Genomic DNA, 27,610 nt, shown 5'->3' on the forward strand with positions numbered 1-27,610 from the left:
CACCATGTCTTCATATTCTGTATTTTTGTCAATGCCATGGTTACTGCTGGAGCATGAGTGAATTTAATGAGGTTGTGATTTTCAAATAAATTACAAAGGATAATTTTAAACCCTCAGCTAAAGTAAATGTGTTTGGTGTTTGTCTGGTTTTGGCATCTCTCAAACATCTTGTTATGTCTCCCTCACATCTCCAGGGTTGATCGCTTGCAGAAGAGCTGCTGAAGGTTCAGTAGCAAAATCCCATGCCAAAAATCCAAAGGCTAAGCTAATTATTGTGAGCATTACTAAATTAGATCTCAAGAGTGTTATTTTTCTTTCATTATTATCAATTGTGTGGGTAGTTATTTTGTCTACTAATTATTATTAGTAGTCTACTGGAATTTTAAGAACCCATCCATTTTCTGTACCGCTTATCCTACACAGGGTCATGGAGCTGAGTCCCCTAGGATAGGCTCCATGCCTTGGGGCACAAGGTGGGGGACACCCTGGACAGGGTGCCAACTCTTTGCAGGACAAAATCACACACCTATTCGCACACTGCGGACAATTTGGAAGTGCCAATCAGCCTACAATGCATGGCTTTGGGCTGGGGGGTAGAATCCGGAGTACCTGGAGGAAACCCCTGAAGCATATAGAGAACATGCGAACTCTGCACACACAGGGTGGAGGTGGGAATTGAACCCCCAAACCCGATAGGCTCAAGGCAAACGTGCTACCCACTAAGCCACTCTGCACCCCAATCTTAACTAACCTGCTATAGTATGCTGTAGATATTTAAATTCACCATGTGTGATGTAGGAGTGTGTGTGAGGTTTTTTTCTGTCTTGTTTTTTTTTTTATATTGATGTATTGCGACAGTTCATTCAGGCAGTTAGTCATGTTACAGCCATACAGAAAAGCAAACTTGTGTTGCTGTCCGTGGTGCTGAACCATCACTCAGCCCAGTGATACCTGAACAAAAGCCTGGGTGTCACATGGAATTTTACTTTTTTCACTGTCTTATGCTCAATTCTTTTTTCTTTTTACACTGTTTTGTTAAAATTAATCTATTTTTGATACCATGATGCAGTGATCTGTTACTATCTGTACAAGCTGTATGACCGCTTTATGTTTAGTACTATAAGTCAAAGCTTTTAAATTGTTAAGGAATGACTGAAATTTAGAAAGCAGTGTATGTAAGTTGGAACAAATTTGTTCATTTATTTATCGTCATTAAGCGATTTATACTGGTCAGTGTCATGGTGGATCCACAGCCTATCCCAGGCATGAGGAATGAATACACCTTGCCCATCACAGGGCACCACATACACACATTTACACACTTATTCATGCCTAGGGGCAAATTAGAAACCAGTGGAACTGGGGAGAACGTGCACAGAAACTCGACGTTAACAGTATAAGTTGATAATGTTGTCAACAATCAGGCTTTGAGAAGTTTTACAGTACATATTACATGTACATAATCATTTTTTTCCTGTGTCTTTGGGTTTTCTGGCTTGTAGTGTTGCGCTAAATTGGATTATTGATAATAGACGATTCATTTATGAGTTACATGGATTGATAACGGGTTTAATTCATGGTTCTTTCATGTTCACTGCATCACTGTGTAGGTGAGTGATGGCAGTTTGACAGTGCAGGCCATTGCACGGGAGGACAGAGGAGCGTACAGCTGCCGTGCTCACAGCGACCAGGGAGAAGCACTTCACACCACACGTCTGCTAGTGCAAGGTGGGGAAGGTTTAAAATATCCATTATAAAGAAAACTGGATGGTCTTTAATATTGTATCATGATTGTATCATGATACACAGCTAAAATGACCATGTGACAGCACAACAACACACACACACACACACACACACACACACACACACACACACACACACACATATATATATATATATATATATATATATATATATATATATATATATATATATATATATATAAAATGATGTGTATATATATATATATATATATATATATATATATATATATATATATATATATATATATATATATGTATGAATGCAATTTTTTTGAGGTTTCTCAAATGTTTTTATTTGTACTTAAGCTTAAACTTTCAATAGATAAATTAATGAACAGCTGTTATGTTAAAATGTGGACATGTTATATATTACAAAAAAAAATCCCTATAAACATTTTGAACAAATGATACATTTATTAGCCAACCAACTCGGCAAGTGGGAGTCCCAGTGTCCTGTCCAGTCCCATATTTTCGTTGCCTAGATTTTCATTACTGTTAATGCACAGATGTTTTTTTCCCCCATAATTTCACTCAAAAAGTGGAACTTTGATATATTCTAGATTCATAAAGTGAAATATTTCAAGGCTTTTTTTAATCTTGATGATTACAGCTTACAGCTCATGGAAATCAAAAAGTATCTCCAGTATCTTAAAATATTAGAATAAAGAATTTATAATACAGAAATGTTGACCTGGGAAGATCTCTAATCAGCTAATTAACTCAAAACACCTGCAAAGGTTTCCTGAGCCTTTAATCTCTCAGTCTGGTTCAGTACACACAACCACAATCATGGGGAAGATGAAAGTAAATGTTGCATTTCATTTGGAAATCAAGGTCCCAGAGTCTGGAGAAAGAGTGGAGAGGAACAGAATCCAAGTTTCTTGAAGTCCAGTGTGAAGTTTCCACAGTCAGTGAAGATTTGGGGTGCCATGTCATCTGCAGGTGTTAGTCTATTGTGTTTTCTGTGTTGATTGGCCAGCCGACTCGCCTGACCTGAACCCCGTAGAGAATCTATGAGAGACACCAGACCCAACAATACAGACGAGCTGAAGGTCACTATCAAAGCAACCTGGGCTTCCAGAACACCTCAGCAGTGCCACAGGCTGATCGCCTCCATGCCACGCCGCATTGATACAGTAATTTATGTAAAAGGATTAAAACCACGACCAAGTACTGAGTGCATAAATGAACTTACATTTCAGAAGGTCGACATTTCTGTATTATAAATTCTTTATTCTAATAATTTGAGGTACTGGATTTTTTATTTCCATGAGCTGTAAACTGTAATCATCGAGATTAAAACAAAGAAAGGCTTGAAATATTTCACTTTGTGTGTAATGAATCTAGAATCTAGACCTGTATCTAAAAGGGTCAAACATGTTCCAGCATGACAATGTCCCTATACATGAAGTGAGGTCCTTAAAGACATGGTTTGCCAAGGTTGGAGTGGAAGAACTCGAAACGCCTGCACAGAGCCCTGACCTCAACCCCACTGATCACCTTTGGGATGAACTTGAACGATGACTGTGCCCCAGGCCTCCTCACCCAACATCAGTGCCTGATCTCACTAATGCTCTTGTGGCTGAATGAGCAAATAACCCCAGCCACACTCCAAAATTTAGTAGAAAGCGTTCCCAGAGTGGGGTTTATTATAACACATAATACATCTATAATGGAATGTTCAACAATCACATATGGGTGTGATTGGTCAGGAGTCCACATACCTTTGTCTATATAATGTATTTCTCAAGCATATTACTAAAGTTTGAGATGGGCAATGCAGTGAATTTGTTAGAACACAAATACGATTACCAAGACTTACGACTGTAAGACATATGAGCTACATGACTGAACACATTCACAGATGACTCTACCCTGCTGAGTTTCAAGCAGTTTTTAACCTCAGGAGACAAATAAAGAATAAATAAAAAGGTAATAAATATGAGTCATAATATTTCAAATAAATGAAAAGTGAAGGTGTTTGTTATGAGCAGAGCAGCTCATGGGTGTGTGTGCGTGTGTGCGTGTGTGTGTGGCGCTAATGTTGAAGCCTATACGACTCCAGAGTACAAGGGTGAATGATGAAGTGGCTGCATTTATTAGCCCTGCTCTGTGTACGCAATGACAGCAAACACAATCAGTCTGCATGTTACTGCCTTTGTGGCTTTGTGCAGTCAGATTTATGGATGCAGGGCACAGGCATCACACTCAACTGTGTGTTCAACACAAACAAACTCACTACATGTGGAGTCTCACATGCTTTACTATAATATAACCGCTATAATACAGCAGTGGAGGCGTTGCAGCGGAGGAGAAATGCTGGCTCTCATTCCAGCCACGCAGAGTCAGATACAGTTCTGGCCCGAGCTGTGCCAAGTCAATATTGCTGGCCCAGGGCTTGTTTTCTTAAAATTTAAACTGGTGATATTGTTTATACAAAAAGCAATATTCACTTATGGCCTCTGGGGAAACACTCCACAGAACAGTCTTTTGTAATAACACTACATTTGCCTGTGCTTAATATTTATACATATATATGTGTGTGTGTGTATATATATATATATATATATATATATATATATATATATATATATATATATATATATATATATATATGTGTATATATATATATGTGTATATATATTTCTGAAGACTTTTAACATGCAAAAGCCACATGCAACTATTCAGGATTCACTGAGATAAGTGCTACTTAAAAGTGCGCTCCAGGAAGGTATTAGTATAGGGTTCAAGGCACCTTGCAGACAGCCATGCAGTGTCTGTTTTAAAGGGACTAAGCAAGAAAATAAAAATTGCTCTTGCTTTCATAAAGTTTTCTTTAATCATACCTGAAGTCTGGAGTCCTAGAGAACATTATAGTACTGTGTATATATATATATATGTAGTTATAGATTTTAAAAAGGTTTTTAAATGGACTTTTGATGATTTTTGGTAATATTGGTAGACTTAGTCATGTATACAATGATGTAGATTATTTTAATAATAGATTTTGTTTAGGCTTTTAGTCTTGTACATATAAAGCACTTTGAGTTGATGATTTTTATTATTATTATATCTTTGTGTTCCCCAATGGCCACCTTGATTATACGTGGACCTGTAACAGTTACATTTAAAAACAGATATTTTCATACTCTTACTTCAAAATGATAAAACCAGCAAGACATTTAATTAGTAACAAGTGGTCAAACAGTGTACGTTAACATATTAATAGTAAAACAATGAAAATGATATTTCTGAATGTGAAATGTAGATTTATTGTCTAGTTTTTCCCCCCCTTTGTAGATGCATTTCGTTCATTTCTTAGTTTCTTTCCTGTAAATGGGCAATATGTTCTGTTTTAGGTTTTCTGATCCAAACGACTCTTCATTTTGAATGCTTAAGAGTTGCAGTCTCATTTAAGGCATGAAATATTAAGTAAACATGTTGATTGTTTTAGAACAGTCGACAAGAGGTACCTTGAAAGTAAATTTGAGAATGTCAACCCAAGTCCTGATTTATTAAAGGTTTATATTTGTGTCCTGAATCACCTGTAAATGAATATTGAGATTTGTTGATAAAATGTAAAAAAGAGCTGCACTTTTCTTCCCTCCCACTTTTTTTTCCCACCCAGACATCAAGAGGGATATAAAATTATACTCAGCCATATATTCACTTTGGGTTAGTGTCCAACATTATTTCCAACATGAGATTTTATGTGCTCAGTTTTCACTAGTTTTGCTCAGTTTTTATACAACATAATTGTATAAAATCATCTGATATATATTCCCTCCTGGGCGTTGGAAACCCGAGTACCCAGAGGAAACCCCTGCAGCACGGGGAGAACATGCAAACTCCGCACACATAGGGCCATGGTGGGAATTGAACCCCCGACCCTGGAGGCGTGAGGCAAATGTGCAAACCCCTAAACCACTGTGTGCCCTATATTTAATTAATTTTAATTCAATTTGATTATACAGATATCTGGGTATCGATATAGATTTAGATTTAGCTCTAATGAGCAAGTCAGAGGTGAAGGTGCCAAGGAAATCTCCCTGAGATACTTGATTATATTTATTATATTTACAGTGTAAGTGATTCTTGTGTGTTCAAAATCATAGTTAAAAAGGAATTAAACTTAGTCATTTTGAAAGAAATATTGGAATTTTGATTCTCAATGTTTTGGTATCGGTATTGGAAAAAACATTTTTTGTATACACCATGTGGGCAAAAGTCTGTAGACACCTGACTATCACACCCATATGTGGGCCTTCCCCAAACTGTTGCCACAATCCCAGTGAATTCCTGGAAACTGGATAAACTGGAAGGCTGACTGCACCCCAGGTGTCGTCCCATGACATTAGTCTGGCCTCACTAATGCACTTGTGGCTGAATGGGCACCATCTAGTAGAAAGCCTTCCAAAAGAGTGGAGGTTATAACAACAGCAAAGTTGGGATTATATCTGGATTGGGATGTTCAAAGTGCACATATTAGTGATATTATGATAAGGTGTCCACAAACTGTTGGCCATGTAGCGTATAAGGCTGTTGCTTTTATCCATGTGTTGTTTCCCTGGCATATTCCCATACAGCATGAGGTTGTACAGATGTAAAATCCCTTCAATACAAAAGAGACAGATTCAGAATTCAGCAAAGACCAATTCATTCTCTGGATTGGAATCCTACATGCCACATGCACAAAATAAAGAATACAAAGGAGTTTAAAATGTTCTGTACAGAGCAAATGCTTTGTAGAAAACAAAAGTGTCCTACTTAAAAAAAACCCAAAAACCTATACAATAAAACTATACAATGTCCCTGTACGTTGAGCTCAAAATCTCACTTATTCTTTTACTTATAATTTTTTTTATTCATATATATAATTTTTTATTTTATTTTCAGTAATACAATAGTAAATTCCAGTAGTTCTGTCGGCCTGTATATTGGCTATTTTCAAATAAATCCAACAATTTTATTGCTATAAAATCCAAAGATTGTGGTGGCATCAGTGGGATCTCATTTGCTCAGTAATAAATAAAATGTAAGGGTTAAATCAATGAGAATTCGATTAGAATAAACAGCAAAAGTGACTATACATTTAAAAAAAAACATTTTCTCGCTTAATACAGTGTGTTTTGCTTCTTCTAGGTCCTCCATATATAGTGGCGCCCCCTGAAAACATCACCGTAAACATTTCTCAGAATGCACTCTTCACGTGCCAAGCAGAGGCATATCCCGGCAACCTGACCTATACCTGGTTTTGGGAGGAGGACAACGTCTACTTCAAGAAGTATAGTTATGATCCAGTGCACTATTGTACCCTGTCACAAACTAGTGATGTCATGTGAGATTGTACATCTGTGTGTGCTTCGGAGGATGTTTAGTTAAGGATTTGCATATAATTATAGACGTCTGATTTCTGAATCTCGGGCTGGATTTCTGCAGCTGTGTTGCTTTGACATGCAGAAGCTGACACAGCAGGTTTTCTCAGGACGGCCTGCTTGTGTCATCACATGCTTAAAAAACACATGCTGAGAGTCTGAGGGTAAGCCAAGAAGTTTTTCTTTTTTTTTTTACCCTTCTAAAAAGAGAAATACTGCTCTTCTGAAAAGGAAGTGCTGAAAATAACTTCCCTGAGTTTACACTTAATCCACACTTTTGCTAAACAAGACCTTTCTTAAGATGTGCTTAAGCTTTTTTTTGCACAGAACTGTACACTGAATGAGTGTAATGCTATTTTTAGTGTCTCTGTAGACCAAAAAATAGCCATCACAGTCCTATCTCATAATTGAATTATAACTATTTTCCCAGTGTGTTTCCTGGATTAACCCTTACATCCTGCTGGCCCTTGAGTTTTTTTCTGGCCCTACCATAGTGTGTGTGTGTGTGTGTGTGTGTGTGTGTGTGTGTGTGTGTGTGTGTGTGTGTGTGTGTGTGTTTTAAGCTCAATCACACATGGACAGCTGACACCAATATAATAAAATTTGACCACAGAGCACCACAGAGCAAAAAAACCTACACAACCAAAAATGTATAGAGATCAGACTAAAATAGATGAGTGATGTTTTCTTTCCAGTTTAAGGGGGAAAAAAACACTGAGGAGTGAGAATTTATGTGAAGAGTTATCGATAATGAGTTCAGCACTTCAGTTTTAAACAAGATTCATCTCTTTCCCATGGTTTGTGTCAAACGTGCCTAGCAGCAGTAGCTTGTAAAGAAAGACCATGATAAATTGTATTTGTAAGAGCGGTTTTAATGGGATTGCATTGTAATCGTACTCAAGTATATAATATGCCCTACATTCTGCTCTATACATTTTTTTAATTCCGAAAATTAATATCTAATTGCTAGTGAGCATTCCTTTAAAAAAAAAAAAAACAGTGCTATAGACTCCCACTAAATTTAGGTGCTCATTTTAAATACACTGTATGGCCAATTGTTTGTGGATACCTGACCATCACACCCATATGTAGTTCTTCCCCAAACTGTTGCCACAAAATTGGAAGCACAAAATTGTATATAATGTCTTTGCTTGCTGTAGAATTACAATTTCCCTTCACTGGAACTAAGAGGCCCAAACCTGTTCCATAATGACAATACCCCTGTGCACAAAGCCAGCTCCATGAAGACATGGTTTTCAGAGGTTGGAGTGGAAGAACTCAAGTAGCCTGCACATAGCCCTGACCTCAACCCCACATAACACCTTTGGGATGAACTTGAAGACAGACTGCACACCAGACCTCCTCACCCAACATGAGTGTCTGACCTCACTAATGCTCTTCTGGCTAAATGAACACAAATCCCCAAAATCTAGTTGAAAGCCTTCCCAGTAGACTGGAGATTATTATAACTGGAAATTGGGGGACTAAATCCCTGTAATGGAAAAATTACATGTGGGTGTGATGGTCAGGAATCCACAAACATTTAGTTATAGAGTGTACAGTATAATGATAGTTTGTGTGAGGTGTTGAGGTGTTCTTACCCTCCCCCTGAAACTAGCATTGGAAATTGGAAAGAAATTGAAAAGATGAATTTTTCTTCTTTTTCTCAGTCTTTGCATGGGCAACAAGTTCACAGTAGCACACACAAATTGTTGATTTGGAATATCTGCGGTATGCCTTTTTGTTATTGCCTAGTACATCATTATTCACTCCACAATCCCCCTTTCCCTCTCCTAATGTTTGCAATGTATCTTACAACAGAAATGGTTCTGTACATTGTATATAAACTGTTTGAACTTACATATTACCCATTGTTTGTCAAAGCCTACATTTAGATTACATTATATTCCAGTTATTAGCTTTAAAACAAGATCTTGGCAGGCACATACTTACTGTTTCCAGCTTTCCACCTGGCCCAATTTGGTGGTAAAACTGTCACCCTATGGCATCCATGACCATTTGTATCCTAGCGTCTGACTAATAACAAAAACAATTTTTAAGAGTTAGCAGTTTTGTTGGATTACTTTGAAGATACAGTGCTCTCCACATCTCAGTGGGGACAAAGTTTCTTACTTCAATACACAACTTTTCCAGCCACAGCAACTTCATAGGACACCTGAACATTCTGAACAATTGCTTGTCATCATCAAACACGTTGTCTCCCGACCACAGACTAAAAACTTTCTTGGTGCACCAAAAATTTATGGTCTTTTGTTTATTATGTACTTCCATAAATCATAAATCAGATTTATTTAGGTGTTTATTTAGCCGACATACTAAACTATAATAAGAATTTAAGTAAAAGATGTTTTAGAAGATATCTTCCCTAAATATAATTTTTTGAATAAAATCAAAGCTTATTGGAATTCTCATAATAGCATAACATAATACATCATTTTGATCTAATTCAAGTAGACATGAGTGTATATTTTTTATTTAGTAATCAGTTCCGCAAGTGTATTTTGGTTAGTACAGTGTAAAGTATGCTAAAGCTCTGCAAAGAACATTGTAAAAACAAAACGGACTGACTTGCCTTGGTCATACCTCATACTGATGACCCTCTGAAAAAGGAAGCACTTTCTCAGGTACAGTAACTCTTATTAGTGGTGAAGAGAAAGGTCTCTTATGATGGCGGCCAACAACAAAACACCACTACACCTCTGCGTTTTAGTTCATACACATTCTGAGACACTTTAAATAATGAAATGCATTCTGTCTGCTCTTATCACAGCGATCTGAAGCTCAGAGTGCGCATCCTGATCGACGGCACCCTAATCATCTACCGCGTGAAGCCAGAGGATGCTGGGAAATACACCTGTAGCCCCAGTAACAGCCTGGGCATCTCGCCCTCTGCCTCGGCCTATCTGACAGTGCAGTGTGAGTGTGGCCTTCCTCCTGCTCTTCCAACATCTAGCAACCCAGAACCCTCACACTGCACACTCCACCTCCACTGCATGTTTTATGTCCTTTGTGTTTTGTGTTGCATGGTCAGAGTGGGTAATTGGTGTATGTTATGTACACGTGCTGTGGCTGTTTGGTTTGATGCTGATCCTGTCTTGTGGTCTGTCCTAGTTTCAGGCTCTCTGTGGAGTACACAAGCACTTGTTTTGATGCTGTATCTGGCTAAATAAGCTGGATAAATCTGAGCTATGTTCCTCTCATTGGTGATAGTGCCTTCTGCTCCTGTTTAGCATTATCATGAGACAAAAATTCCAAGTATAGTATCACAGTTTTCGATATCACGACAATATCATCACAAAAAAAATATAACAAGCACTTATGATAGTCTGACATTCATGACACTGTGTTTAAACACATTCAAAATAGATTATACCATTTTGTAATTGTGATTTTTTTTGTGTGCATATTTTAGTTTATGCTTCTACAAACAATCAATGCAATACATTGTAGGAGCATAAACCTACAAGCATTACTGTATAAAACTCTTCACCGGTATGCTTTGTATGAGCTACTGGCTTTAGAAGGGCAGATTTTTCCCCTTCTGTGTTGCCTTAAATGGCAATAATCATTAATTGTAGCTGATTTTCAGTTTTTGTGAGCTTACATTTATTTATTTTTCCCTGATTTAAGGAGATGCATGAACTCTCAGATACTGGATGATTTGCTAGTGTTGCTGTGATTGATAGGAGAGACAACAAGCATGCCCAATTTTGCTCTCTTGGACTCCTGGCCACAGATAGCTGTGGCATTCTTGGGATTTTCACTCAAAGAATCTTCAGATGATAAGGCAAACATTTCATTGTTGCACCACTGGGGAGCCTAATAATGTTTTATATATATATATATATATATATATATATATATATATATATATATATATATATATATATATATATATATATATATACAGTATATATATATATATATATAAATACCTCATGTACTACAGCTTTTTCTTCTATGGGATCCCTGCAACAGGAAATAGTTAATAATGCTCAATATAAGTGTTTTATTTATGTTATTTGCCTGATAAGATAGATTCTATGATATTGTGGCATATATAGAAATCTGAATATGAATGTTATGGTATTCCTTCTACCAGTGTGCCTTTGCCTTGTACTTTTTTGTCTATTTAGTATTATCATCTTGAAAATCTTGTTCACAATTAAATCCTTGAATGGAGAAAGAGGAGGATGTAGGGGCAAATGGTTTTTAATATCCTTTTTCAGTGTAGACTTCTTCTTAATAGCAGAACAAGAATTAAAAATAACTCTTATGCTGGCAGGCTATAGTTTAAACACCTCTACCTTAAAGTTCCTTTGTTATACATTAGCTGTAGTTATCCTTATACTCTGAAGTTTATATATGCTCTACTCACTGGACAAGTTAATCTAAACCATCTTGTTTGTACTATCATGGCTCTGTTGTGATGCCTTTTTAGGTGCTTATTTACATCATTTCATCATCATTGTTTATCAAATGACGACTATTAAGATCTTCGTTTTGGTGCTTTCTGTAGACCCTGCCCGTGTTCTCAACATGCCACCAGTCATCTACGTCCCAAGAAAGTTGCCAGGAATCATACGCTGCCCAGTCGATGCCAACCCGCCTGTTATGTCTGTCAGATGGGAAAAAGATGGATATCCCTTAAGAGTTGAGAAGGTTAGGAGGTCATGATGCCTGTTAACCCCTGTGAGATCAGTTTACACAGGATTCTTGTTTACACTGTGCAAAGTGATAAGGAACACTGTTTGTTCCGTTGTGTCTTATTTCTCACAGTACCCTGGCTGGAGCCAAATGCCAGATGGAAGCATTCGGGTGGCAGAGGTTACTGAAGACTCCCTTGGCACCTACACCTGTGTGCCTTACAATGCTCTAGGTACCATGGGACAGTCCCCTCCGGCCACTCTGGTGCTAAAGGTTGGTCACTTTGTATAGATTGATGTCTAATATGGCTTATAGTGAAAATTTGTTATGCTTATACTGTATATATGATGTGTAATGCTACAAATTATCAGCAGGAAATACCCTACACTAAGGCTACTTTTGTAACACTAAGACTAACACTAAGGCTACTTTCGTACACTGTTAACTGCAATTTTAATTGTGAAATATTTCTATTATTATATATATAGTATATCATATTATTTATCATAGTAACCAAAGTATACATGACTAGGAAATAACCAACCCGTGATAAAAACCGGGTAATGGAATGCAAGTTGTTTGGTTACAGCACATGTAACTCTGATACTATGGTGATTTCACAACTGCTATATAGGACCCCCCTTACTTTAATGTGAGGCCTGGTGGGGAATATCGTCAGGAGGCCGGCAGAGAGCTTGTCATCCCTTGTGCTGCTTCTGGAGACCCTGAGATTCCAACCATCACCTGGAGAAAGGTAGAGCAACTCGACTCACGTAGCAGACCACTGTGCATCTGACTGAGAGTTGTGACTTACTAGTGATATTTAGAACGGTTACATAAAACCATTGTTTTATAACAATGGTGGAATGGAGGACTGCCAGTGCTGTTTCTGTTTAGTGGCTTCTGTAAGACATCCTTAATATCAGTCTGCTATGCAATAGCTGCAGCTGTTGAGCTGCACTCCTGAATTATACTCTAATTATCAGAATACTATGAGCACTCTCTGCCAGGCCGTGCTTAATTTGTAAATCTGCAGGTCCCGGAACACTAAGATGGCAGTGATCCGGCACGTCGGGAGGCATATGAAAGGTCCAGGTCCCCGAACTTACAGACACGTAAAAGTACTTTAACAATCTCACGTATCTAAACGATATTCAATGCTGATAGGTAGGCCCATGCAATTGATCACACTGGTACAGCGACATAATGAGTTTATAGCAGTGAGTATTCTCAGTACAAAGGGACGCATTTATGGATTGCGCATTCTGTCAGTTTATCAAAACAGAACCATAGGCCTACTACTACTACTGTCACATCAGTTAGCTACAAAGCACATTTGCCCAAAGCACTTTGAAAACAAAGCTACATTTCATACAGTAGGTCTACTTACAATAAACATTAGCTGCACAACAAAATCAAGAAATAAGCATCTTACCTAACACAAAATATTCCAGAAAGCTGTCATGTCAGTGTCGCCCTGTGTCGTGTTTTATCTGAGTGTGTATGGCGGTCCTGTGTCCCTTACGTATCCATGAGTGCACAAATGCCTCTGGATTGAGCTAGGCAGTGAGCCCACGATGTTCAAAAACATCAGAGACAAAATGGTAGGGATGAGAAGGGATGCACACTGCAAGCTGCAAATAAGAGTCATTTTGGAGAAACCCCGCTCACACTCCACTCGAGATTGGTATGGTATTCACAGTAGCCAACAACTGTCTCAGTCCTTCTGGAACTTTTTGTGTATTTGAGTCCCTGTACTTCCTAAAAGCCCGAATGACTGTATGTGGGCTGTTAACTCCATTTAAATCCTGGCAGTCAATCTCACTTTCAAAGCCATGCTCTACTCCACTAGCATCTCCTTCCACAATAAAGCTAGCATTATCACCAAACAGCTTCATCAGTGACCTGCTCCCGCTCGCTCTCTTGGACTCTTGGCTTTTTAGTATTTTGCTCCATTTTCTCATTGTCGTTGTTTGTGTCCTTAAAAAATGCTGTTAATGATAACTGCTTTCCTTTCGCCATGATGCACTCTACAACGCATGCTACGTGACTGTAGGCTTCGCTTCGTGAAAACGAATTAAGCTGAACTTTGAACTTGAAATGATTGTTATCTGAAAGACGCTATTGATTGGCTATTAGCAATGTTTGAGCAGCAGTAATATAAGATTAGCGTTTGTATTGCAGTATTTTTTTTGTTCTATTTTACTTTTAGTGAATTAAAAGCGAAAATATTACTGCGTGAGACTTTAAACATCCAGCTGCAGAGGTGCCGGATCCACATAAAAAGGTTCCGGAATGCAGGTGTGATACATTTCAGAGATCCAGCTCAAATTAAGCTCTGCTTCCAGGGTGAGCTCATTTTTAAGTTGAAGTTTAGAGAATGAGAAGTAGCCACTGAGAGTACATCAAGGTCTGTCTCTGTGTGTGAGGTAACTGTACTAAACTCCTTGTATTATTGCACTTTATTTCCCTGCTTTGCGCCAACAGCTCTTGTGTTTGCCTCGTGCCCCACTGCCAACAACATCAAGGTCTCTCCAGCGTTATGCAGGCATTCTTGGGGGGCTGAATATCTGAACCTTCTGGCCATTTCTGCTCCTGCTACAACAGTCTTCTCCATCGGGGCCTGGCAAAACTAAAAGTTTGACATCCTGCCCTGAATTACAAATGGTTGGGAAAGTTCAATAATCCACGAGTTAGGAATTTGTAAAATTCTGAAATCAGTTGCTGTGCATCCACAGCACAATAGGCCAGGTGTGTGTTATAAGGACAATGACGCTGAGAGAAATAAAAATTCAAGCACTAGAATTACCATCACACAAGGTGTGCATTAATATTGTGTGCATCCTTTCATGATGCGCATTTAACATGAACAAAATTAGAAAGAATCAAAGGATTAGAGCTTTATTTAGCATCTTCAGTGCACTTCCTTAACTCCTCCAAGAATGGCAAAGAGGATGAGAGTCCTGTAGAAGGGACCTTCATTGGCATAAGGTTAAGTTCACACTTTGCTATGGATACTTGGCAGGAAAACATGCAGGCAGGAATACTCCACTAGTTATGAAGGAAACCACCCCACGGTCCAGAATGTAAAGAAATACAACTGGACATTTTTTTTGCACACTCGGAGAATGATTTATTTTACTTGCTGCTACACTTTTCCGTTCTTTTAAATATATATTTTACTTATATAGATATTTACTGTATATAGTGATCCTTTTCATTCTTAATGTTTATTACTGACTGGTCTTGCGCTTTGTATGCTTACAGGTAGGAAAGCCAAGTAGAAGCAAGCACAACATCTTACCCAGTGGCAGCTTACAGTTTGTGTCTCTGAGCAAAGAGGATCACGGGGAATGGGAATGCGTCGCCACCAATGTCGTCACAAGCATCACTGCCAGCACAAGACTTTTTGTAATAGGTATATTGATTGTGTCCTGTGATCATTTTAAGTGCACACCCCCATTATAGAAGCTTGTCTAACACGTACTAATGTGAACTACAACTCTGATAAAAATTTGGTTTTAGGCATAGAAGTACAGTATAGACATTTTGGTGTCAAATTAGCCTTGGCTCAATGCGTCCGGCTTTCAGACACTATTTAATATTCACAAAACTGGAGTCCTTCCTGTTATAATGAGTCTTTATTGGTCACATATACGTTATAGCACAGTGAAATTCTTTTTTATTCACATATCCCAGCATTTTGGGGTCAGCCATGATTCGGCACCCCTGGAGCAGGGCCTTGCTCAAGGGCCCAGCAGTGGTAGCTTGGCAGTGCTGGGGCTTGAACCCCCGACCTTCTGAGCAGTAACCCAGAGCCTTAACCACCAAGACACCTCTACCCCACTGTTATGTTATATTCTGTGATGTTCTGTGATCTAAGGTTAGACTTGGCATCCGTACAGCTGGAGTGAGTCATCATGTGAAATGTCTGTAAGGCCTGCAGGTGCTCCATACCAAATGTCATGTCACATCACAGTAGCGTGCACTAGTTGTTGGATGGCAGGTTGCATTCATGACACTTATATTTAATTAGGTGTTAATTATAATGCTTAATACTGCTGGTCTTCTATGATGAGAGAGCTTATGGATCTGACCAAGTCCTTGGCTTTAGCTGTCAGATTTTTAAAAATCCCACTCCCATGCACTTTTGCAGTTATTTCTGTTTGTAACTTTTTAGTAACACTTACTCTTCCAGTCTTTTGTTGCCCCCGTCTCCACTTCAGACGTGTTGTGGCCATCAAATTCAAAATGAACTTTTTTCTTATAATGGAACATTTACTCAGTTTAAACATTTGATATATTTTCTATGTTTTATTGTGAATAACATATGGGTTTATGAGATTTGCAAATCATTGCATTTTGGTTTTATTTGCATTGTACACAGTGTCCCAACTTTCTTGGAATTATGGCTGTAGTTACAAACAGAAATGACTGTAAAAGTGCATGGGAGTGGGATTGTACCTGTCCACTATATTTTCGAATGAATGCTAATTAGTTGTTTTTGACCCTAAAAATGGAAAAGCAATTATTTAATTTGAATGAATGAATAGGCTTTTTAAAATTGCAGCTAAGTATTAGTTTCAGGTGATTCATCAGTAACTGCTTCATCCTGGTCATGGTGGTTTTGAGAAATAGTTCCAACAAAGTTCATTAGAAAATATCTTGGGCAGGTGCAAACAATAATAACTGAGGGAGCAGGTGAGAATGGCGAGACTTTCCGCAGGAGCAAGTGGGATTACTCAAGAGAGTCTGCGGTACTGGTCAGAATTCCTTTGAGATTGAGGGGGAATGGGTTTAAGCAGACCCGTGCACACCTCTAGTCTTATTTGTTTTCGCTTATGGATTTTTTTTATGATTGCTTTCTTTCAAGTCATTAATATGAACCAAATAATCTAGAGTGCTGTGAAAAAGTATTTGCCCCATTCTGATTTCTTCTGTTTTTGTGTATATCTCATACTAAATAGTTTTAGATCTTCAAACAAAATACAACATAAAACAAAGGTAACCTGAGTAAACACATGATACAGATTTAATTGTTGTTTTTTTTATTGAAGCAAAAAAAGCTATCCAACACCTATCACCAATGTGAAAAACTAAATGTCCCCTTAAACTTAAAATCTTTAGCAGCAATAACTGCAACCAAACACTTCAGATAACTGGAGATCAGACTTTCACTAAAATCTAGGACTTGGATAATATGTTTTGGATCATTGTCTTGCTGCATAATCCAGTTGCGCTTGAGTTTCAACTTACGGACTGAAGACCGGATATTGTTCTTTAGGATTTTCTGGCAGAGAGCAGATTTCATGTTTCCCTCAATAACTGTAAGTTGCCCAGGCCCTGAAGAAGTAAAGCATCCCCACACCATCACACTTCCACCACCATGCTTTACAGTAGGTATGATGATCTTTTTGTGGAAATCTGTGTTTAGTTTACGCCAAATGTAACAGGATCCCGGTCTTCCAAACAGTTCCACTTTCAACTCATCAATCCACAGAACATTCTCCCAAAAGGTTTGAGGATCATCAAGGTGTGTTTTAGCAAAATTTGTGTTATTGGGTGAGACCTTTAAACCAACTTCATGTTTATGAAAAAGTGTTGATTTGACTGAACAGGGTTTGCGGTAATCAGGACTGGTTGTGTCTAGTCCAGCTGAAACCCCATTATGAATGCAGAAATTAGTAACTTATGGAGCAAATACATTTTCACACAGGCCCAGTTGATATTGGAAAAGATTTTTGCTTCAAAAAATAACATTATCATTTAAAAATCATGTATTTTGTGTTTACTCAGGTTTCCTTTGTTTTATCTTAGATTTGTTTTAATTTCTGAAACAATTTAGTATGAGATATATACAAAAACAGAAGAAATCAAATCAAATACTTTTTCTTTATAATACTTTATAATTCTTTATAATACTTTATAATCAAATACTTTTTTTTTTTTTACTTTTTCACTGTAGGTTCATATTAGCGTAAATTTACACACCTTCAGGAACTCTTGTAGGAATGTTTTTCTAAATTGGATTTTCATGAATACCACATTTCTTGTCCAAATTCTCCACGATTTACTAATAAATTTGTTTATATCCAGGTTGACAATTGAGGCCCAATGATTGATAAATATTTATTAGAAACTGCTTGAATAAAATCTTTAAAAAGTTAAAAGAAGACAAAAACAGATTTGTATGCATCGAAAAGAGTGAACAATGACAGAGTTTGTCTGTGTTTCAGGTACTAGTCCCCATGCGCCAGCCAATGTCCACGTCTCTGTCTCCACAACCTCAGCTAATGTCTCCTGGGAACCCGGATATGATGGTGGCTTGGAACAGACCTTTTCGGTCTGGTATGGCCCTGTGTAGGTCCCCATAGCACCTATAGCTTTTAAATATATATTGTCCCCTACCAGCATTTTGTTTTATGACTATAATAGATATAATAAATATATAATATAATATAATATAATATACTCATGACTATAAATTGTCTTCACCCTTAAATTCTGTGGAATGCAGAAGGAATAACACAGATATTGCAAAAGCAATCTTATCTAATTATATATTTACTAAAATTAATGCAAGTGTAATGCAAGTCTAGTGTTAGTGTTACGTTTCTTTTCCATTCAATTTCCCTATATAGGATTTTCTCTGGGGTCTCAAAGTGTGCTGTCTTTCTAACAGGAAGAAGAAAACCGATCTGGGTCCTCATGATTGGCTGTCCATTCCTGTACCCAGCACTCAGACCTGGTTGGTGGTGCAGGGCTTGGAGCCAAAGACAGCATATCAGTTCAGTGTGCTGGCCCAGAACAAGCTGGGCACAGGCCCGTTCAGTGAGGTAGTCACTGTGAATACAGTAGGTGGGTGCCACTTCCATTTACGCCCTCTGTAGGGTGCAGTCGTTCTCTGACAACCATACAGACTATCAAAATTTAATGCTTTTTGGGGATGGCGAACACCTCTGTACTTGTTACCTTCTGTGTGTGTGCTTTTCTGCATGTTTTTCTCCATAAGTGTACCCTATAAGTACTCCGGAACCACTGGTGCTTCTTACCCCACCGCGGTGCCTCACAGCTAACCGGACACAGCAGGGTGTACTGTTGACATGGCTTCCTCCAGCCAACCACACTTCACCCATAGATCGTTACATTGTTGAGTTTCGCTTGGGAGAGCGGTGGGAGGTGCTCGACGACCTAATTCCAGCAGATGAGACTGAGATCATGGCTAGAGACCTCATTCCGGTAAAATTTCTGTACTTGAGCGGAAGCATGTTTTTTACAGAGGTGAAGACTTGATCTTTACCTGGCATAATACAAAAAAAAGGTAAAAATTTTTTTTAAAAATTGTATTTGCAGGTCTTTAAAAAGTATCAATTTGACTCAGTCAGAGGGCATTTCTTTTATTTTGGACATTTAAATTTAATTAAATTTAATTTGAATTTATTTTGTTGTAAATTTGAGAAGTTAAGCCATGCCGAACAACATTTCTATTTAGATTATCATGTAACACTGTAAATTATTTGAATCAAACATATAGTGCAGGTTTTGCAGTGTCCCACTTGTCTTCTATTCATGCATCCTTCATTTTTGTGTTTATTCTTTACACTTAGTGTTTGGCACACAAACACAGAAAAAAAAATCCTGATTTTATTCCAATATTAAAATATAGTAATCATGTAATACATATAAAGCATGCATTAGACTATAAATTTTGTAATTGAATCTATTTGGAGAGCATTTTACATCAAGTCACACACACACACACACACACACACACACACACACACACACACACACACACACTTGAAGTGAATAAATATGTTGTTGGAAAACTATGAAGAGACAAGAATAAAACTGTGATTGGAAATGTAAATTCAACCTAGACACATTGCTATGAGTTCAGATAAGGCATGAAAAAAATGGTTAATTTTACACCAAAGCATTCCTGGCTATTCACCACTTTACACCACTGACTAAAACTATAAAAATTTCTTTTATACAATAAATTGCTTTCCCCTGTTGCTGTTCAGCTGGCAGTAAATTGCCATGTAGCTATTAATAGAGATGATAATAATTCACTTTATTTTAATACAGTCATGTTATAGCAGTGGTGGTCATGTGGTATTACTTTGGCCCCTATGATATTTGACCTATGCCCTGTTAACCCACTTTGAGAAAGTTGTAATATATTTGTCTGTCCCTCTTCCCCTAGGACTCGTGGTATGAATTCCGTGCCCTGGCAGTCATGGATGATCTCATTAGTGAAAGCAGTAATGTAGTGGGAGTGTCAAGCACAGGTGAGAATTTGAAAAAAGCTATTTTTAGACCCCATGATTTCACAGCTTTAGCAGCATTAACCATGTGGTACTTCATTGCCCCCTGCTGATCATAACAGATAGCATGGCTCTTTCCCATGCTTTGTAGTGTTAGTAGATGTCTGGTTGCAAAATGAATGCCAGTGGATTATTAGAATGAAATAACATAGATGCTTTGTTGGCTGCTGTGTGAATAACTGCATGCTAGTTGGCTGCCATGCTTCCATCTTATTTCACGCTCTGCAGTGTGTCTCCTCTCTCAGACCCCTTCCCTCCCACAGAGATCTCTGACGAGGGGCTGGCAAGGCCAGTGGTGGCTGGAATTGTGGCTACAATTTGCTTCCTAGCTGCTGCCATACTTTTTAGCACGCTAGCCGCGTGCTTTGTCAACAAGCAGCACCGCCGAAAGCTCAAGCGCAAGCGAGGTGAGTCCTGTTTCAGACATCTGTACATCAGAAACAGAATCAGAAATAGTTTTTTGGCTAAATAATGTTTCACGTACAACGATTTTGACTTGGTACTTATTTTTAAACATATTGCATTAAAGTGAAACAAAGCAGGGGATAAAAAAGGATGATTAAATAGAAATAATTAACCCAAACCCTAACCCTAGAATATAAGTTACAGTCTATGTAGTATGGACAGATGGTTAGGGGTATGTGTATAGATATAAAACACAATAACACAAATGAAAGGAGTGAAACAGTGTAACCAGCTGTGCCAGCTGTTCATGGTCCAATCTTGAGCCAAATGTGATAATTAATGAAACATTTTTCATTCATAGTTGCCTGGAAGAAATGTAGGTTAAACAAGCAGAGAAAAAGAAACCCTACTTCCTTCCAACATTTGCTAACAAGGGTTTTCATTTGGTGTGGATGTTTAAATGTGATGTATCTCACATTGGTTCAATGCACCTTGATGTTGTACCTATCTTATAGGAATGGCAGTTCCTTAATGCGTTTCTTAATTTATAATTATTGCTGCTTTGTCTGTGTCTCTAGATCCTCCATTGTCAATAACTCACACCAGGAAAAGTATTGAGTCTCCGTAAGTATTAATGCATGGTAACATCCATCATACTTTGCAGTTCAACAGATCTGTTGAGGTGCAGTGTGTGTGTGTGTGTGTGTGTGTGTGTGTGTGGGATTGAGAGAGAGAATGAGAATTTGTGTATATATGTATGTGTGTGGTAGTGAGAGTAATGGAGGAAGTGCATGTAAAGTGTGGTAGACCAAATGGCTGACCTTAGCAGCCACCCTGTTTACTTTGAGGGATGCATGGAAGAGGATTTGAGGGACCAACTGAATGACTGCTAAAAATGCATCTGTGCTTACATCTTCTTTTTGGCCAGCAAGATGCATTGATTTGCAATCACCAGCAATCTCATGCAGCTTCTCCATAGTCTGCTGAGTTAGAGCCTGATCAATCATCAGTGGCAGCAGGACAAACTGTCACCATGATGCTTATACATGAGCTTCTGAGAACTGATTAGTCAGCCATGGCCACCTAAACATTTAAACACCATTTTGAAGTTTACCCAGACTTCAGTTTACCCCCAGCCCAAATTGAGGAAGGCATTTAATCCCATCCTGATTTCATGGCGGTTTTTGTAATTCTAGTCCCATGTTCCCATCCATCTTCATCCATCTTTGCATCACTGTTTGGAAACCCGGTTGGGTCTGATGGCCGCCTCTTGCCCCTCCTCTCTATTGTGTCTCTCACCGCAGGCCTCCTCTTACCCCTTTGCCTGGCATTGAGCCCTACTGGGAAGAGCCAGACAGGAGCAGCTACAGGCCCCCATCCACCAGTCCTCAGTGAGTGCCTGCACCTGCATCCCTTTCCCAGCACATGGCGCTGGTTGCGTCTCGCTGCCTTAGCTGCATGCTTTGTTCTTTTGTGGTGCGGTCTATAGATTGGTTAAAGCCCATTTGGCGTAATAGAATACACTGCTGCTCCTATGTTTACCTACTTATAATTTTTTCTTGAGGTAGATAATCATTGATTATTATTAAGCCATTTTTTAAGGTTGAGAGCTATATAGTAGATGTGACAGTCACATATATAGGCCCTGTCCCCACTGCTACTCAATCTTTTTGTCTCTTGATTCCATTCTGTTGTCCCCTCATGGTGCACCATGACACTGTCTTTTGTTTCATCCTCAGTGAAAGTGACCTATTGTGTGAAACTGTTTTGTGTGATAATAATAAAAAATATTTAGTTGTTATATTATGGTCTTCCTATAACAAAAGCCACTCCAAAGCTTTGACATATGATAAGAGAGACTCGAAATACAATACCGAATGCATCTTCAAGCTGTATTCTACAGAATAATGCGCACGGTGTCTGCTCTGATTCACAGGCTGTCCTCTGGGAAAATCAGTCCAGAGAGCATTGCTTCCTCCCGTCCTCCATCTCTGGCCAGTGTGGGCACACCTGGTCTCTATGTCAAGAAGCTGCCAAGCCCAAGGAAGGAGAAGGAGCTCTCTCTGTACAAGCGAACCAAGCGAGCAATAACGGGCAAGAGGTACAGCGTGTCGAAGCACGAGGCCGAGGTTACCACTCCCATTGAGCTGATCAGCCGCGGCCCAGATGGCCGCTTTGTCATGGAGCAATCAGACACAGACACATCACTGAAGCCACGTCGCATTGAAGGCTTCCCCTTCGTGGAGGAGTCAGACCTGTACCCTGAGTTCAGACAGTCCGATGAGGAGAATGATGAACCTGGGCCCCTCCCCCCAGTTATGGCCACGCTCAGGCCCCAGATTTCGCCTGTGTCCTCAAGCCAGGAGTCCTACATGGTGCAGCCTCCAGCCTACAGCCCACGCTTCCACAGGCCTATGGAAGGTACGAGCATCTTGGAGGGTAGCGGGCTTCAGGCCACAGGGCAGAGCCGAGTGTCCCACTTTCACAGAGTCTTTCCTCCGGGCCCTTTCTATGGCTATCTAGGTAGTGGCACCGAGCTGGAGCTGCATCCTCCATTCTACGCTGCTGATGTGAGCCCACGCAGCTCAGCCATGTCCTCCTCCTCACCACCGTGCCCCACCGAGGGGTCCTACCACCATCCCACCATTGCTTCTGGCCACACCCTTCCGCTGGCACATGGCCCACCCTCCTCTCGCTCTACTGACACTTGGCGCCCTCCTGACTTCCCCTTTCTGGGTCAGGAGGGTGCCTGTGTCATTTTGCCACCACACCCTCCTCCCCCTCATCTCCGCCGAGACGTGCCCGAGCCTCCACCTTACCCTTCACGTAGCCACGTCCCCTCCAGCTCGGCGTTCCTGCGGCTGGAGGCGCTCCCTTCTCAGGGCCTAGCGGGCACACATGCAGCTATGCAACAGGCCCAGATCGTGGGGCAGTTGAGACACACTACCCACGGGATGGGCGTACCAGTGTTGCCTTACCCAGGCCGAGCAGGGAGCCCCAGCACGCTACGCAGCGAGAGCTCGGACGAGCCGTGGCTGAGCCCGAGGGCGGCACGCCGCCTGGATCTTGGCCTGCAGCAGGTGGTGCTGCAGCCATCACGCCTCTCACCCCTCACCCAGACACCTCCTAGCTCCCGTGCCGGCTCACCCGACATCCTGGTGCGCCCGCCACCGCGACCGGGCGTCCTTCGCTCCTCGCGCTCACAGGAGATGCCCGAGAGCATGCGCCACATCACCTTCTCCCGGAGATCCCTGTCCTCTTCCCCTGCCACCTCTCCCACCCTGGGCTCAGGCTCCATCCGCCTGCCTGGCCTGGGCTATGGTGCCCATGTGGCCTTTGCCACTGCAGCGGCCAGCTACCCGTCACAATCCCCCTCGCCCCCGGCGGAGAGCAGTGATGCTTTTGGTCAGCTGCCATCTCAGAGGAGGACAGATGAAGAGATGCTGCCCTCAGAGCCCTCACCAGGGTAGGTGAACTGCACCATTGGCGGTTCCAAAAACATGACAAAGAGATCACGTTTTCATCAATCAATCTGCAAAAGCAGTGCCCTTTATGCTTTTGCTGCTTTTATTTTAAAATAATTCAACAATAGCATCAGTTGAAAACACATTTAAAATCATGTTTATATATATATATATATATATATATATATATATATATATATATATATATATATATATAAAAAGTACGCTCTTCTACTACAATATCAGTTGTTTTAAGCTTTAACTTTGCTATCTTGGTTTTTGAAGTTACATTTTTGTAGCCTTTTGAATGGTTCAGTAATTTTCAAATGCTTTCCTGATGATTTCATGACTCTTTTACTTTTTTTGCCCTCTTCTATGGGCTGGCCATCTCATGTCATCTTCTCTAGCTCATTCACTCATCCCTCTCTCTCTTCCACTCCCACTGACTCAGCGCTTTCTTCATCAGGGTGGCCATCTTAGGTGGCCTTCCTTGCCAGGGATGAGCCTGCACTCATCTCTTGCATTGTTCACCATCTTCATCTAGAGTAGCGATGGCTGATTAAAAAAACAACATTTTGTCCTTCAAGCCTTTGGTAGTCTTACCTTCTTTGTTTTTGATTGATCTCAGCTATCTGGGCAGCATTGTTGTGACCAGGTCCTCTACACCATAATAGGTAAGGGTTGAGTCCATGTCTGAAAGGGGAGAGGTTAGCAGGTGGGGCTTTAAATCATTTTTTTCATTTAAAGGGGAATTACGCTGATTATTATTTTTTTTTATGAAATAAGGAAATTATCAATTGACTAGAATGTGTCTTTTATTTTAAATTGTTTAAATTTGAAATACCCAATTTGGAAATAGTTATAATATTTCTAAAGCAAGGTAATTAGTTTGGTGTGAGAACAAACAAGATAATATTGTTTGAATGGATTTCAAATAAGTGTCTTTTTAACCACAGACTTGCATATTCCCCTTTAAACATTTGTTCCATGACCAAAACTGTCATGCATGTCTTCTTCAAATTTTCTTCCTCAATGACAAATCAGTAAAGGTGATCCTGAAACTAAAATTCTTGTCCCATTTGTTGTCCTAGTGGTTTGGTTTCTTTTCTTCATGTGACTGTTTAATGGCCATTCTACCCCCTCCCTGCCATCTTTTCTCCTGTCAGCATGGTGAAGCCACTCTGTTCATGCTAACCAGAGTTGTGCTTGATGTGACTGTAGGACTGTAGTGTGTCAGCCATGTCTCCCCCTCCTCTACTAATGCCTTTCGCTTTCTCTCTCCACAGCCTCAGCAGCAGGGAGACTCTCTATAAACGCTTTGTGTTTCTGTGCCTTGTGATTCCCATGAGTTGTTGGCTGACTCTTCCGTGTGGACTTTTCAGTTTTCATGGTCTCCTTGTCATGCTAGTGGGATGGCATGTATGATTAAAACTCAAATAAGGAGAAAGAATGCAGGGTTCTTTTTTGCGGGAGGAGGGGGGGGGGACACGCGTGACTTTTGAGTTTGGACAACAGCATGATATAAACATATGAATTTTGCAATGCCAATTTTCCCTTACTGACTCTCTTAAGACTGAATGACAAGAAAATTTAAAGCAACTAAAACTAACCAAATTAATGTTATTGCTCACAGGAAATAAGTATTATGGATTTAAGCGTAAACCATTATGGGATTGTTTCCTAAAAGCAAAACTGTATTTTGTTAAATGTGAACTAACTTTATTAAATCACTCATTAAATGATTGCCTTGTTTTTTTATATTCTGTTGCTCGGTGGTATTAGTATGTAAAATATTTAAGTAAGGCATCTCTACTCCTATTTGTAAAACTGGCTTATATACTTCTGCGATAACTGTTATGCTTGCTGCTGGCTGTGTAAAGTAATGCTGCTTATTTTGGTTCTGCCTGCCTGTTTTGTAGGGAGCCTGTAGGTGCAGTGAGAGTGCCTGCAGGGTCTGAGAGCTTTGAAACACTGTTTTATCATTGTATGAAAAAAAACAAGAAAGTGGCTGCCAACAACAACAACAACTCCACATCGAAGAAAAGGACAGGTTAGTATTATTTAATTTTTTGTATAAGATCTTACAGTTAAAATTTGTCAGCCCCTGTACCCCATTTGAAATGTGTCACCATGTAGCAAGTGCTGACCACATCTGATTTGGGTGGTAGTGTTTGTGACACTGGTACAAAGCACAGCAGTGTTTATGTGCTTTTACAGTTTAAACACATACATTTTTATATAATTAATTATTAATATTTACATTTTTAAAAACTTCCTCTGCTGTCATCTGTACAGACTGTACAAGTGTTATTCTCTGTTTTGATGATGATGTGACATATCAGGTGCATCACAGGCATTTTGAAAACAAAATGATATTATACAAAAGTCAGTATTAGCTCACAAAATGAATAGTGTATCTATCGAAATACCTGACCAAACCATGAGGAAATCATTCTTAACTATCGAGTTTTTAGCCTTCTTTAGGCAAAATGAGTTTTTACTGCTGCATTTGGTTCCTTACCAGACATGATCTTTGCCAGGCAAGTGTAAAAAATAACCCAAATAAGAATATTTCCACAATGTTTTGGTAAAATATATTAATGTTTTTCTTTAAATAGATACAGTATGTCAAAGTATATTGCTTCCAGAAAAACAAAAACTTTGGTTGAACTCCCAAACGGGAGCAAGGTGTGACACACTTCCTGAATTCTCTCTCAGTTATACTTTTCTCTGTTTTTTTTTAAAGGGACAGAAAAGTGAACAGATTTTTCTTTTTTTGAAAAGATAGAGAGGAACTGAAAATTGTTTCTTGTGAGCATTACACAAACGACCGACATCTCTCACTTAAGATAATAAGGCTGATGGTGTGGTTCACAGGTGCTGTTTTTATATCATGTGATGGTCTTAATTGCCACATCACCTGATCATGGCAGGTGATGGGCATGATGTTACACAAGCTTCAGATACCGGTCACGTGCGAGGGCACTTCCCACGGCGTGAAGCAACATTGAGTTCACTTTGAAAGGAAATAGCATTTTCTCTCAAAACTTATGTGGCAAACTGATTGCCATTCCTTAAAAATGTATTTATTCATAGATAAATAATATGCATGTAATATGCTCAGTCTCTAGGAACTTTGCTGTTGCCTTTAACCTTTCGCTAGTGTATAAAAAAATTCTTTTCACCCTTCCTAACCACAAGATGGCAGTGTCTAGCACCTTGATACCTTATTGTGCATGTGTGCACACATGCTGAGACTTTAACACAAAGTAACAAGGTGACAGTGTGATGGAGTATCTGCTATAAAATACCATATGGTGTGCAGTACAATACAATAAGTTAGACTCCTATCAATTTATCTTTTTCAAGTGAGCTAAAACTGTTTTTCTGACTTTGTGCAGTTCATCTCAGTCCAGTGCTGGGAGGGGTTTCTTTCAGTCTGCTGAGTTTTTACTTGCTTTGCCCACCATTTGACCATTTTTGCAATTTAACTTGACTTACTGTTTCTTTGTATTTTGCATCTGACTAGCTCCTGACAAACCTGCCATGAACATGGTTAAGTGTTTTTTCCTCACCATACCATGCAGTACAGAAGCTTGTGA

The 27,610-nt window shown here is 39.4% G+C and overlaps 1 protein-coding gene across 1 annotated transcript in view; it reads left to right on the forward strand.

Annotated features, from left to right (window-relative positions):
* The window catches only part of igsf9ba (immunoglobulin superfamily, member 9Ba), an 81,355-nt gene that overhangs the window by 44,554 nt on the left and 9,191 nt on the right, over window positions 1–27,610 (forward strand). The window contains exons 5-20 of the mRNA XM_053687253.1: window positions 1,611–1,728; window positions 6,909–7,050; window positions 9,933–10,078; window positions 11,682–11,824; window positions 11,942–12,082; window positions 12,444–12,563; window positions 15,077–15,227; window positions 18,046–18,169; window positions 18,492–18,667; window positions 18,822–19,048; window positions 20,019–20,103; window positions 20,385–20,546; window positions 21,123–21,168; window positions 21,849–21,935; window positions 22,481–24,010; window positions 25,928–26,058. Coding sequence (XP_053543228.1) covers window positions 1,611–1,728; window positions 6,909–7,050; window positions 9,933–10,078; window positions 11,682–11,824; window positions 11,942–12,082; window positions 12,444–12,563; window positions 15,077–15,227; window positions 18,046–18,169; window positions 18,492–18,667; window positions 18,822–19,048; window positions 20,019–20,103; window positions 20,385–20,546; window positions 21,123–21,168; window positions 21,849–21,935; window positions 22,481–24,010; window positions 25,928–26,058 — 3,529 coding nt within the window. The remainder of the gene's footprint in view (window positions 1–1,610; window positions 1,729–6,908; window positions 7,051–9,932; window positions 10,079–11,681; window positions 11,825–11,941; window positions 12,083–12,443; window positions 12,564–15,076; window positions 15,228–18,045; window positions 18,170–18,491; window positions 18,668–18,821; window positions 19,049–20,018; window positions 20,104–20,384; window positions 20,547–21,122; window positions 21,169–21,848; window positions 21,936–22,480; window positions 24,011–25,927; window positions 26,059–27,610) is intronic.

Source organism: Ictalurus punctatus, chromosome 17 (assembly GCF_001660625.3).
Source record: "Ictalurus punctatus breed USDA103 chromosome 17, Coco_2.0, whole genome shotgun sequence".
In the NCBI taxonomy this organism is placed as follows: domain Eukaryota; kingdom Metazoa; phylum Chordata; class Actinopteri; order Siluriformes; family Ictaluridae; genus Ictalurus; species Ictalurus punctatus.